General features: G+C 42.1%; 1 protein-coding gene across 2 annotated transcripts in view; it reads right to left on the reverse strand.

The window, feature by feature from the left end:
* GRK5 (G protein-coupled receptor kinase 5) overlaps positions 1-15,355 on the reverse strand; it is a 252,048-nt gene that overhangs the window by 48,224 nt on the left and 188,469 nt on the right. For both annotated transcript variants that reach the window (XM_075935365.2, XM_075935364.2), the window contains exons 5-6: positions 6,944-7,044; positions 3,275-3,367 (exon numbers count right to left, since the gene is read on the reverse strand). In XM_075935365.2, coding sequence (XP_075791480.1) covers positions 3,275-3,367; positions 6,944-7,044 — 194 coding nt within the window. The remainder of the gene's footprint in view (positions 1-3,274; positions 3,368-6,943; positions 7,045-15,355) is intronic.

Below are 15,355 nucleotides of genomic sequence, written 5' to 3' on the forward strand. Positions count from 1 at the left end.
TGTAGTATCCTTGGAATAAACTGAGCGAATAACTGTTCTGTGGAAGCCAATAGGCCATCAGAACGAGCTGTTAAATCATTCCATGCTAGTAAAGTTGTCTTTGTTTAATGCTGGAAAGTGCTTTTCGGTTTCCTAAACTGAGTGGGCTCATCTAATATCTTGTCAAGTTTATTTTTAAGGGGAGAAATAAAACTCTTCAATGCATTTGACAGAATTCCAAATCCTAGATGTGAAAAGAAGACTGAAAAAGGTCAGACTTGATAGGAAACATCTGATCTTTTTCAGTTTAAGTGGGAGAAAGAAAATAGAGCATAACGGTGAACACTGAATGCAGGGGTTTTCATGTGGAATTTGCCATGCACTATTCTGAAATGGTGAACCATCAGTCAAACTGTTATTTATTTTAAGAGCTAGATTTTTGCCGGTGCCATTGGCACAGCTTTGTTGATTTCATCTGAATTTTGCTGATTTACATAAGCTGGGAATCTGCCCCTAAATCTTCTCTTTTCATTCAGTTTGTGGAAAGTGTGAAATTCCTTTAACTCAGAGTGACAGCCACCATTAGCCAGCAGCACAAATCCGCTGAGGTACCAGCCAACAAAGAAACCACTTTTCTTTGTCTTGGCAGGTCAAAGCCCCTAAAGATTCCTGAAAACGAAGTGTGCCTGGAAATGTGTATCTAATACATTTGGCTTGTGAACACACATGCTGGATTTTCCTTTGTTTTATAAAACCAGAAATAGCAGGTCCTCCAAAAACTTATTGTAGATCTGTCTTGGTCATCAGCATTCAGAGGTTAGTTATGCAGAAAAGCAGCTCAAATTGCAGGATTTTATTTAATGGTATGCAATGTACTGGAAGTTAAATATTTCAATACAATAACCAGAGCGAGGGTGTTTTTCTATTTTATTACCTGGTTCTGAATCTGGTTGAGCATAGCTCACGCTGTTTGCAAATGTGAAAAGTGGAGACTTGACACACATCAAAAACTTTGCATCATAGACACAAGCATCTACTAAAATGGGTCATTAAATATATTTGCAACCCAGTGTCTCCAATGAATAACTTTTTGTGACAGGGAGCACAGTAACTATTCGGGCAGAGATTTTTAAACCCGCATAAGTAAATTTAGACACTCATTAATTTTAATAGGAATTGGGTGTCCAAATTCCTCAAACAGCTTTGAAAATCTCATCTTATATGTCTGCAGTGCACAACCCGAGAAGCAATGCATCCTCCTGAGATGTTTTCTATGGTCTCTGGCTTCACAATAGCCTCATCTAAACCTAAATATTAAATCAATCTAGCTATCTCACAGCACATTTGGGTCAATGTACTGTAGATGCAGCAAGATGAGCAGAAGACGTGTTCCACAGACATAGCTTGTCCACTCCTTGGAGAGGTGGATTATCTTCATCAATGGAGAAACCCCAAGAATCATCTATACCACAATGGCTTGTCTACAGTGCTGGAGCTGGGCTTTGGTATCACTGTAGTGTAAACATAATCTCACTATTTTGAGGGAAGGGGAAGAGATTAATCCTGCATCTGTGTATGTATGAGGAGGTCTACTGCTATCTTGGGTATGGTTGGTGTAGACTAGGGATGTAAGGGTATGTCTACACTAGCCCCCTAGTTCGAACTAGGGAGGCTAATGTAGGCATTCGAAGTTGCAAATGAAGCCCGGGATTTAAATATCATTTGCATTTTCCCGGGCGCCGCCATTTTTAAGTGTCCCTTAGTCCGCACACCGTGCCCGCGGCTACACGCGGCATGGAGTAGGTAGTTTGAATTAGAGATCCTAATTAGAATTAGAATTAGGATCTCTAATTCGAACTACCGATACACCTCGTTCCACGAGGAGAGATCCTAATTCGTTCCACGAGGAGTAACAGTAGTTCGAATTAGAGATCCTAATTCGAACTACCTACTCCGTGCCGCGTGTAGCTGCGGGCACAGAGTTCGGACTAAGGGACATTTAAAAATGGCGGTGCCCAGGAAGATGCAAATGAAGCCCGGGATATTTAAATCCCGGGCTTCATTTGCAACTTCGAATGCCTACATTAGCCTCCCTAGTTCGAACTAGGGGGCTAGTGTAGACATACCCTAAGGGTATGTCTACACTACCCTCCTATTTCAAAATAGGAGGGTAATGTAGGCATACCGCAATTGCAAATGAAGCCCGGGATTTGAATTTCCCGGGCTTCATTTGCATAAGCGGGGCGCCGCTATTTTTAAATCCCCGCTCGTTCGAACCCCGTGCCGCGCGGCTACACGCGGCACGAACTAGGTAGTTCGAACTAGGCTTCCTAGTTCGAACTACCGTTACTCCTCATGGAATGAAGAGTAACGGTAGTTCGAACTAGGAAGCCTAGTTCGAACTACCTAGTTCGTGCCGCGTGTAGCCGCGCGGCACGGGGTTCGAACGAGCGGGGATTTAAAAATGGTGGCGCCCCGCTTATGCAAATGAAGCCCGGGAAATTCAAATCCCGGGCTTCATTTGCAATTGCGGTATGCCTACATTACCCAGCTAGTTCGAACTAGCGGGGTAGTGTAGACATACCCTAAGAGACTAGTTGACTATCTGATAAGCAAAAGCTTATTGGTCACTTGACTAGTCCCTTGACTAGTTGCTTCCCCCATCAGCAAGCTCCTAATACATTTAAGTTGACAGGCTCTTAATACATTTAAAAGGCAGAGTTGTGGTGGATTAGCTCCTGGGCTAGGAGCTAACCCAGCTGTGACTCCGCTTGTTGACTAATTGACTAGTTGATAGAAAATCCATCGATTAGTCGATTTGGGATCTAGCACCAAGGTAAGATTCTTATCTGATTTTGTTCTGCAGGATAAAGCCTAAATATGTTTTTTAAATCTTTTTAACAATGGGCACTTATGACCAAATATTAAGCTTGGGGAAGCTGAAGAAGAATGGAGATCCCGAATCACAGCTCAGGGGAAGGGAGTATGGAAGGGAACAAAATCTGAGAGCGGTTATGTGGTGTCTAGGAGGCAAGAGGGAAAACTGGTGGGAGGGGAGATCTAGTAGATGTCTGCATGGTAAGATAAATTCTCACCAAAATACTTTGTCATTCCCCCCTCCCCCATCTTCACCTTTTGTAAGTTTGCATTCTTAACTGGTTCTTAACTCAAAGATATGGCCAAATGCTGCCTTTGATTTAAAAACCAGTGGGAACAACACATGCTTTTTGACTCACAGTCTGCTAGTTTTGCATAGAAACTGAAAACATGTATTTTTTAAAACAGCCGTGCTTACCTTTCCAACCACTTCCACTGCAGAAACCTATCGAAGTACATGCTGTCTAGGTATTCTTGAAATGGCTCTCCACTTAGGTAGTCAAGGACAGATCTGTCTCAGATGAAAAAGATATATAAGCATTTTATAATCCTGAACTAAAAAACAAACAAACCCCAAACCTAAGGAATTCCAGTCTTGCTCTAGAGCAGGGGTGGGCAATAAGTGACCCATGGACAAGATGTGGTTCACCAGGTTTAGCCCATGGCAAGCCGCCAGATGCTTTATTTACTTAAGCATCCAGAGGTTTGGCTGCTTTCAGTTCCCGCTGGCCATGGTTTGCCTTTCTTGGCCAATGGAAAGTACGGGAAGCTTCCATCACTTCCTGCAGCCCCCAATGGCCAGGAACAGTGAACCATGGCCAATAGGAGCTGCAGGCAGACATATCTGAGGATACTCAAGTTAATAAAGTGACTAGTGGCTTGCCAGGGGCTAAGCCTGACAAACCACATCTGGCCCAGAAGCTGCTTTATTGTTCACCCCTGCTCTAAAGCAATGCGGCTTCATTTATTTCCATCTTGTTTTACTCCTGGTTTTAAGCAGTAGGAGTTAGATTGGAATAATGTGTCTTGTGCATGGAACCTCCCCATGTGTAGTACTCATGTAACACCAGGGGTGGCTATGGTTGGTTTGACAGTGGCATTTCAGCTGGCTGGCCCCAAGAGGAGACAATAATGGTAGCTTACAGTGAAGTCACATGTAACGGGCATGTAGATCTTTGACCAAAGGCTACTGAAGGCAACGGAAAGGTTTCCATTGACTTTCCATTGCCTTTAATGGACTTTTTGATTAGGCTACTAGGACAGTTGATAAATTGAGGAAGGGTCCAAACCTAACCCCTCAGGAGCCAATCTTCCTGAACTGTAGGGGATGTTCAGATAGGGACTCAAACTTTGTAGCATTTTTAGTGAATGAGGCTTTCTAGCATGACATCTCAGTTCCTGGGTGACCACCAGGGATGCAGTTAGCAAAAGCAAAGGAATCAGTCTTAGTTTATGCTTTTGGGAAGAAGTATTTTTAGTCCAAAGAAAGCCAAACATGACTGTATTAGGCCAGAGGACTCTGCCCAACAGCTATCCTGCTAGTAGAATGAAACAAATGAAGAAAGTAGGGGTGAGCTTGTGTATGTGGACCTGTGTCAGGAAGGGGCCTTAGGTGGTCACATAGTGGATGCAAAGCTTTGGTAGAAAGTCAGTTTACACATGTCAGGGAATTATTGTGTGACCAGCAGCCAGGGACTACAGGCAAAGGAAAGTTCTGTCAGACTGGCTGATGGGGCAAGGCTGACAGAAATAAGATAAGATGGGCCTCAGGCAGTGATGTGCATGGTCTGCTGTAGTATGGCTGGTTGCTGTCCTGCCCTCAAGTTGCTGCTGGGTGGTGCGATTGTGCCTCTGCTGGCAGGCCATCACCACTGAGTGGAAGAGACACAGCGATGGGAATGAGAGTTGCTCTTCCCCAGCCTCAGAACCACATCTCAAGTGGTCCAGAGTTATTTGAGGGGGGAAAAAGGAAGCTCATAATCATATACAGTCTAAAGATTAGTCAATCAAGGCTCCTTTGATAGCTGCTGGAACTAGTCTTGCCTTGTGGCCAGCCAGTGCAATGGAATCAGTGCAGTTTTCTAGCCAAATCCACTGTAATTTTAAAAAGAAAGCCGTTCAGAGACAGAAAATGACATCCAGAAAAGTACTGGTGTAAACCCGCTGGCAATGAAGACATTGCACAAGCACCTCTCTGCAGCTCTGAGAGAAAGGAAACATTTCTATGGCATTTCCCATTGAGGAACAATCTGTCTTTTGACCTAGGTCTTTTTATTATCTTATACAGTTGTACAGATGAGCAAATTATTCACTTTTAAAAATTTACTTCCTGAATTTAGCTCTTCTCCATTCACTAATTGCACATGAGCCATTTTTAATATTCTGGATTTTTCTGATGGTTTGAAATTATTTCCTAGAAATTCTAATTCTGTAGATTGTAAATGAGCAGTTGTCAGTATTTTACATTCAAAGTTCAAATTCAAGTGGTCTTGGTGAATTTTGATAAGACACAAAGGTCATGTGATATATATATCTCAATGACAGGAAATATTTTCCCTCAGAAGTGTAGTTTACAGAAGAAAATTGCAGTATTAGCAGGTTACCACCAAAAAGGAACCCCCCCCCCACACACATACCTAGACCCCACAAGATACACCTACAGTGGTAGGGTCCACAGATGTATTTGAAATAAATTCTTGTTACAACACATAAAGGCAGGAAAATATCACATTTGTGTATGTGATTTCCCTGTTCTGAGTTTAACTATGCACACTTACAAAATTAACCTGGTTCAATACTTTTAGCAGACATGAACAGCAAGTATTTAAAGCTTCCTTTTGAGCCTATTCCACTCAAAATGAAATGATCATCATTTTTAATGACTGAGGCTTCATAAACATTTATGAAATGAAGCGGATAAATTAGCCAACTATCTCAAACTCTTCTGAATTCTGCCTCAACTAAGTGGCATCCAAAGCCAGCCATCTAATCATTAAAAGTTTCACGCACTGTAATGAACAAGGGCTGCCTTTCACTAGTTACTTGCTTTTTTTGTTCCCCATGTCAGCATCAACAAAATTAATTTTACAGTAAAATTATCAGGGTTGAAAGTGGTTTCAGAAACAGAACCCAACATCAGATTATTTACATCAAGCACAGCCCTGCCTTTGTCATCATCAGGACTCGTGCACACAGTGGTGATAAATTATGTCAATATCCCAATGGACATGAGACTGAAGCAATTGCAAGTAAACCAATTTGTTATAACAGAGGGCCAGAAGTAATCCACACCTTTCCCCAATGCAAAGCACAACTGAAAGTAGAACAGGTCAATAACAGGAGCCAGAAGAGTGAATGACAGCAGAGCACATTTTACAAATCCCCATTACATCAGCTAGGGAAAACAAAATGTGCTCAGCCAGAGACCGCATGGGTCTGTTTCAGATGATACCTCCTTTGTGTATTTTTGTTAGTTTATGATCTGCTGCCACTAAACATACAATGATCAGTATTTGCAAATGCAAATTGCATACTGGGAACTTTAGGACACAATAACACAATTGCTTCATCTCTGCAAAACTGATAAGCCTTTTCCTGGACAAAAGGATTAAATAGTGCACAGGCATTTCTACTTCATAGACAAACTTATTTTTTTTAAAGCTCCATCCTTTTGTTGAATGTTTTCAGGAAAAGCTATGCGGGCAAAGTTTGCACATTCTTGAGTCTAAACGGACTGTATAACCACTTAATTTCTATTCACTTTGAAACAGAGATGTTTTCTTTGGATTCATTATCATTGTACCTCTTTCCACACAGCATGAAGTCTAGGGCTGGTTTACTTGGCTAGAACATTCTGTCAAATACCTGAAACACTAAGTTCCTGTATGTACTCTGTATAGTGGAATGGAAATATTTACTGTATTTTATACAGATGAAATAATTTCATCACTTGTCTGAGAATATGAATGTGAATTTAAGAAAATGCAAGCTGCAGATTCAAATTAAAATTCTTCCCCTTATCTGACATGCTCTTCTACAAGTCTGACCACTGTAATGCTGTGATCTTTAGAAGTCAAGTTATACTTACTTTGCACAGTGAGAAAACAGCTCTTTGCAGGGGCTGATTTCAAGTTTTTCCTCAGTCTGCTGGACAAGATCTTGACTGACTTCTGCAACATAAACTGGGGACTAGGGAAAGACAACAGAAGCAATGTTATCTTTGTTATAAGAAGCAATCAAATCCCTGCTAGCACATGTCATGTTCATTAGCCAAGCTCTTGGCCATTTTAATTCAGCTCTACGGCTTATGTAAGAGCAGTTGAGTACTGAGTCATGCTGTAGCAAAGTAGGATACTATCGTCATTTTCTCTTCGCTCCACTATACCCCCACATAAATAGGATAACCTTCCATGCACTCTTGTGTACCATCACCTTTTCTTGATCTCCATGGATATGCAAAAGATGCTGGCCTTCCAATTGTACTAGTTCACAGACCACATTTTACATCCTATGAAAAACCTGCCACATTGAACTGTCTATGGTCTAGTTCTTCATTCTTTAAAACATAAGAAAATTCTCCCAGTTTTTCACCATATTGATGCTTCTCTGTGGTGTCCAAAAGAGTCCATTTTTCCCCCAGCAGGAGATCAACATAAGCCAAGAGCAGAGATCATGTATTTCATTTATTTATTCAGATTTACATATTGGAAACATATCTCTATGTGGCTCTGGCACCATAACATAATTACTAGTATAATGAAATGCTAGCAGCATTGAAATAAACAATTCAGAAAGGAATTCTCCCAGCCAGCTACCTACACAGCCTCCTTTCCACCCCTTCATTGCTCTAGGAAATATGCCTTCAATGCTCTCCAAAATCCCTCTCAAACAGATGTCTTGTGCCATGTGGCCGGAAAAAAATCACCAAATCCGTTTATTTCAGACCAATTAATAGAAAGTACTTGTTTTTAGAGACATTGCATACATTTGTACATTGATAAGAAAATTGTGTATTTACAACATTTGAATGAACTCTATCCATCTAGCTATATTTCATTCACATTCTTATTTGGGCCTTGTTCTTATTTACACAAAGATCACCCCTTTCATATTCAAATCAGTGGGATTTGAGCTCCTTTGAAATCCCAGCCCTCAATCTAACCCTCTCAAAGTGCACGCAGGAACCTTAACACTTTGGAAATAAAGCAAGCTTTTCATTGGAGACCATGACCACCAGATGGTGCTGAGTAGGAGGATCAGAGCAGTTAATCACTCACTTTTGACCAGATGGTCTGGGCAGCTCATGCTTGCTTTGTGATGTTCTGACAAGTGTTTTAATAAGTTGCGGTGATAATTGAGCAAATGATGGGGGGCCAAGGAAAAGGGGCCGGGAATAAGGAGGAGAAAGTCCCCAGTTTGGTGGGAGCTGAATGAAATCTTTCTCTTTTCTTCTGCTTACATAGGAACATGGTTCTGAGTCCTGAGCATATTCTGTGCTCTGCTGGAGTATTTAAACTGGGCTAGACTCTATGGTATTGGACAACTGAGGCTCAAAGTTTAGCATTTTAATAACATTAGGAAAACATGTTCAGTGTTTTTGTCCTTAGTAGAAGATTTCCTCTTTCCCTCCATATATCTAACCTGAGAAGGGTGGGTGGAATGTCCTATAAAGCTCATCATCAGTCATTACCACTAAGCTAAATCACAGGGTTTCTCTGAGGTGCACTTTCACCTGAGCTGGAGCTAACCGTCTCTACGGCATTCCCAGCATCGCTAACCTGAGGAGCCAGAGAGAAGGGCTGCGAGGCGACACCGAATAGGACCGAGTACTGCAAGCAGGGCGCGCGGACGGGATATGAACATTGTAACTCAACAAAAGAAATTCTACATAATGACATCAGACTTCGTTAAAGGACTTTAAAATTCACTACAACCACCAGACCCACCAATGGGGGATGGGAAAAGGGACAATTGCTCTGGGGCCCAGTTATTCCAATGGCGGCAGCCAGAACCCTGGGCCCTTTACACTGGCGCTGGAGTGCCATGTCGTGCTCTCAGGGCAGAGCTGGGGAAGGCATGCTGCCCTTAGCCCCGCCTCTTCTGCCCTTAGTCCCGCCCCTTCCAGGAGTGTGGAGCTGCTCCCGCCCTTGCTCTGGGGCCCACAGAGGCTGTCAGCTTTGTTGACAACCACTAACAAAGCTTTACAGTACCATGGGAGACAGGCAGTACTATTGTAGTCATTGACTAGATCAGGAAACTGAGGTACAAGGATGTTAAGACCAAATTTTCTCATCGTGAACACTCCCATAGACAATGGGAAGTGGGGGGAGGATGAATGCAAAGCACTATGAGGAAGCAAAAGCCACTTATTTAGGTGCCCAAATATACCCAACTTTGAAAATGTCATGTATGTGACTGACTTGAGGCATCACAATGAATAAACTGGGAGCAAAACATAATTATGAATTCTAAGGTATTTAAGACTATTCATATATGGCCTGATGTAAAGGTTACTACAGGAGCCTTTTCACTGAGTTGGGTTAGAAAGCATGTTAACTTACATGTTTTAATCAACATGTGGTTAACCCCCACTTAGTACCTAGTGTAGACAAAAATAGCAGTGTTTAAAACTGTGTTAGGTGAGTGTGGTTAGCAGAGCTGAAGGGAGAGGCAATGATCTAACACATAGTAAAACATTCCTGTCCATAATTAGACAGCTATTAAAAATGGCCCGATTCTTAGAGGTGTTGAGCATCTCTCTCTCCCATGGTCTTTTTTGTGGGACCTACAGATACTCAGTACTCTCTGGGACATGAAGGCATCAGCACGTTGGAAAGCTAGGCCTTTATTTAAATGCCAAAATGTAGAAATAGGTGCCTAGCTTTAAGCATTCAGTCAGAATACTTTGACTTATGTCCATCACTCATATAACCATGCTCTCCAGTCCTCCTCCTCTGTCTGGGATCAAATTAATATTAGGGCACTAAACACATCACATTTTGTCTGAGACCAACGTGCATGACAAACTGCGGCCTAACTGCAGCCACTGCACACATGCATAGACGTAGAAGTGTGCAGGGGAGACCTCTCACTTTCACTCTGGGGAAATTAGGTTCCAGGGGCACCTTCTCCACCCTCACCTTCCTTAGATAGAAACTTCAGAAAGCAACCAGCTAGTAGGAACAGTCAGAGTATGTCTACACTACCACCCTAGTTCGAACTAGGGTGGTAATGTAGGCAAGCGGAGTTGCAAATGAAGCCCAGGATTTGATTTTCCCTGGCTTCATTTGCATATTGCCGGGCGCCGCCATTTTTAAATGTCCTTTAGTGCGGACTCCGTGCCCTGCAGCTACACGCGGCACGGACTAGGTAGTTCGGATTAGGCTTCCTATTCCGAACTACCGTTACTCCTCGTGGAAGCCTAATCCGAACTACCTAGTCCGTGCCGCGTGTAGCCGCAGGGCACGGAGTCCGCTCTAGCGGACATTTATGGCGGCGCCCTGCAATATGCAAATGAAGCCCGGGAAATTCAAATCCCGGGCTTCATTTGCAACTCCGGTTGCCTACATTACCACCCTAGTTCGAACTAGGGTGGTAGTGTAGACATACCCTCACAGAGGCAGGTCTACATTGGTAGAGAAAAATCGATGCAAGGTATGCCACTCCAGCTATGTAATTCACATAGCTGGAGTCAATGTACCTTGCATTGATTTTCTGGGATGGCCCCACAGAAGAAGGTCGAAAGGAGAAATGCTTCTGTTGACTTCCCTTCACCCTAGTCATTGCTGTGTGTGTGTACACTCAGCATTTGATTTAGTGGGTCTTTACTAGATCCACTAAATCGAACACTGAAAGATTGATCATCAGAACGTCGATCTTCTGGTAGGTGGAGACATGACCAGAGGCAGCCAAGGAGGGGCCTTAGCACATTCAAAGAACTTACAGCCACGCTGGGGGGGGGGCGCCAATTTAGTCCCCCCTGCTCCTCCTGTCATCCCTCAACTTGCCTGCTCCTCCTCCACAAACTGCTGCCGGCTGGAGTCTCCTCCCCGCCCCCAACCCAACCCTCCTCCATCTCCACCGGCAAATTAGTGTGTGCAGGGGCCTGGACCCAAACTGGAGGGGCAGGGGAAGATGTGGTACAAGCTTCCCCCCTCTTTCCAGGGTCGGGCTCAGCCATGCGGCGGGGGGTGGCAAATTTTTCCTTTGCCCCCAGGCACATAACACCCTCTCTGTGTCTCTAGCAGACAGGCCATTCTCTGCCCTGTGCCAACTGGCTATTTGCTCCAACCCTCTCTTTCCTCCTGCCTCACCATTTCTTCACCTTAGCGTCACTCCGCACTGGTCTCTTATACCTTCCCTTTCCCCGTTCTCTTCTTCTGACATCCTTCCCTTCAACATCCCTTCTCCCTTCACTTCTCCTTCCATTTAGCGCATCACCTCTGAATTAAGCTTCCCCCCAAAAAGAACGTAAATTAACAGTAACATCACATTGTTCACCCTGCTCTTCCTTCTCTGTGTCTGTCTTGTGTATTATATTGCAAGGGACTATCTGTTATGTTTGTACAGCACCTAACACAATAGCACCCCATTGTTGCTTGCCACAGAGGCACCACTGTAATAAACAGGATGAACAGTTGTGATATCTGGCTGTGACACTTTCCAAAAAATCATAAGCACTATGGTAAGAACCATTTCATTATGTAAGGAAACTGAATTTGGGATTCAGTGAAGCAAGGAGGAAGGGAAGAAAAAAAATGTGAGAATTATTTATAAGTACAGTTAATTGCCCTTTCCCATACCAAGTTCATGAGAGACATAGTCAATGCTTAATTTTTCAAAACCACTGGTAATTGACCTTTGAATGGCTCTTCTCTTTTCTCCCTTCTTCACAAATCAACAGCAAACACACAATATTAATGGAAGCAAAGGAATCTAAGAACACTAACATTCTGCACTCTTTAAAAGGAAACATATGGATGGACTGGAGCCCAGTACGTAGTGCAAACAGTTTTACTAGACCATTTAATTTTCTTTAACAAAATACATTTTTTCATGTGCAGTTCATTTTCCAAGGTATTGGATGTCTATGAAAACAAGTTGTGTAATTGTGCAGCCCTTGATTTCATTGAAAACCAGAGGGTTAGAGCCAAAGGGACCATTCCAACTCAAGTCTTGTAGCCTGTTCTTCTGTACACCTGATAGCCCCAAAGAGGCTTCTATATAGAGTACAGATTGACATAATTCTTTAGATTTTTCTTAGGATTTCATACCTTCACAATGATAGACCGAACATGGCCATCAGAATTCTTACACAATCCCCTCAATTTTCCTTAGATCTTGCAATTCAACACATATTCATATTGACTGGATTTAAAAACAACAACAAAAAACCCCTCTCCTAAAAGCCCACCAACAAACTTTACTTTTGCTTTGGAGAAGAACAAATAGGTAGCAATTCTTAAGAATGGCAAAGAACAAGCATTTGTGTCCGAGGCACTGAAATTTTACAAGACGAGCATCTTGTCTTGACGAAAGACAGTTGTGTCTTCTCTGGCTGAGAAGAAGCACAAAACGTTTGTGTGATTTTTATGAGAAGTGCTCAGTGGCACTTATTTCATGCCCATCTCCAGTGTCCCATGGGCAGAGACTGTAAAAGCAGATTCGACTTTCATCAGACTCTCCAATGCTGCCCCACTTTGGCATCCATTAAATGTTCTTAAGTAGCCATGAGATGAATGTATTAAAAGTACATCTAGACTATATAGATTAATACCATATATCTTGAAGCCTGTGATTCAAGTTCTTTCGCTTTCTAAGCTCTCGTTTTTGGGGGTTTTTTTGCATTAAACCAAACCAAGAAAACCTCAGAAAACTCCCTATAAACCTGAACCTATATAACCAGAGCACTGTTCTGCATTTTCCTTAATGCCTACTCATTTTTTTAAATTTTAAATACCATATTTTGGTCTCACTTGCACCAATGTAAATCAGGAGTTATGGCACTGAAATCAATGGAATTTCACTGGTGTAAAACAGGGGTCGTTCCGATCAGAATCATGTCCTAAAGCCTCGGTGAGTGCATGAAATTCTTGAGTTGATCCAATAAAATAAAACTCATCAAACTGCACCTTTTCGAGGCCCTGTTATCTGTTATTTTAAATGTTGCACTGAATCATTGTGCTCTAAAATGTAAGCTTGCCTTTTGTGACAATGCCATACATTTTGCCATAGGGTGCTTCACTCAGCCATTCAAGACTCATTCCTTGTTGGCTACTGAACAAAAAGGAAACAAATTATCCCCCCTTCATCTCTATATTCTTTGTCATAGCATCTGTAACATGTTTATGATGAGGAGACATTTTTCATGGGAAGCTGGGCAATTCTCATGGGATCTTATCATTCTGCCAACTGGTCAAACCCTTCAGAAGTACTGGCGAAAGCAATTCAGCAATACACGATTGTGACAGGCGTATTCATTTCACTAGTAATTTTATTACTTTGTTGAGATGTGTTAAATGTGCTACTGCTCCTTTAAGACCGAGAACTGCTAAATGTGGTACTACTTTTTCTTTAAAACATAAACACTTTGGTCTGGCTATAGTGAGCTGGGAGGATGTGTCTGGAAGTTTCCGGGGGCTAACGGAGGCAGTTAGTTAGCAAGGCTTGGGTCCTAAATCTTTTGGAGAATAACACAAATTTGTTTTCATCTGGGTCAGACTGATTTTTTTAACCATCAACAGCAATGTCTAAGTCCATAAATAGTAATAATTAATAGTTTGCAGATGTGTAATGCTGCTCATCTAAGAACCTCAAAGCACTTAAGATTCACTAAATATCTAAGCCACACCCTGCAGAGGCAATATGGCCTAGAGGGGTAGAGCCAGGGGCGGGGACTCAGGAGACACATTTTTTTCATAGCTCTGTCCCCGATCTGCTGGATGAAAACTGGACAAGTTACTTTACCTTTCTTTGCCTCACTTTTCCTATCTGTAAATGAGGTTAATGACACTGAGTTCCTTTGCAAACTACGTTGAGATCTCCTGAGCTGTATGAAAGCTAGTTGTTATTATTATTACAGACATTTTGCAGATGAGTAATCTGAGTACAGAGAAGTTAATGATCCCCATTTTTCAGAAGTGCTAAGCATCTACTACTCCTAGTAAAATAAAGATGTGCCACCAAAGTGAGATGAAGCTGTGGGTGCTCAACACTTCCCAAAAAATCAGACCATACATAGCTTGCCATTGTCACACAGGTTAGTGGCAGAATAGGGAATAGAACCTAGGAATACAGGCTCTACCACATACTTGTTCTAGGGCAGTGAATGCTACTCTTTAGAGAACCTCAAACCATGAATGTTGAGATAGAAGCAGAAATGGACATGCACAAGACTTATCTTTTTTAATAGTATTGATTGCATGCAAGCTCTCTGATCATAAATATGACTATATTGCTGGCAAGTTTCAGACATGCTGCAACGATGTGTTGTTGAATCATTATGTGCTATTTTAAATGTTGCTTGTATAAAACAAATAATGTTCAGCATATGCCTCATTTCAGTTTCCGAAAACATTCCATTACAAAACTAGCCTAAAATTAATTAAAAATGGTTCAGTCCATGGACAAAAGGTCAAGCCATAACTTTCCCTAAGCTGTCGCCAGATCTGAGCACTTATGTCTTAATGATGTGTATGTTTTCAGATGTGGGCCACCGACATTCCATGTGCAAACGATTTGCAAATTCTTTACATGGAGGAAAAATCAGAAGAGGTCTGACAGCTCTGCAAGGAACAGTGCAAGATGAAAAGTGGATGTCCCATGTGATCAGAATGATCATATGCAAGAACCTGGAAAAAAATGACTTTGTCCAACTGTCCTGCAGTTGCATTTGTTCTGCATATTTGCATATCTCTCACCACTGCGTGCTATAGAAATCCATGGACTTTGTCAATGCTAGCAAAATTTTGGCATGCAACACCAGTTCTGCTGCTGCTGCTGCATCCAACCCATATCCACTTCCAGATGTTTCTGGAAGATGCTGCCATTATAGGACACCGTTAATGATGTCACCATAATGACACAGAGGAAGCAAGTGTGTGTGGGGGGGGGAAGCAACTATTTGCTGACATCCCTATTCCTGACTTCCACTCCTTTGCCCTTAAAATGGACATCTTCAGTACTGACTTCTGCAACACTTACAAGCAGCTAAATGAAGCAAATCAGCACCTAGTGCCAAGAATGAAATTTATTTCATATTTATCAAATTGATTTGGGGCCATGACAAGATATAATGTCAGAAAAATGTGCTCTCCTATCCCACCTAAGCAACCACAACTTTTGTTAGCATGTGAGAAAAGTAAACAACTGATCATATCAGCCCCCACATAAAACCAAAGTGAACACCTGGTCTGTTTGGATTAGTTCTGTTAAATCACTATAAATGGCCATGTTAATAGACCTCATTCATAACACCTACACACTGATTTCAATGGGCTTT

The sequence above is a fragment of the Pelodiscus sinensis genome, chromosome 8, assembly GCF_052426305.1.
Source record: "Pelodiscus sinensis isolate ZL-2025 chromosome 8, ASM5242630v1, whole genome shotgun sequence".
Taxonomy (NCBI): Eukaryota; Metazoa; Chordata; order Testudines; family Trionychidae; genus Pelodiscus; species Pelodiscus sinensis.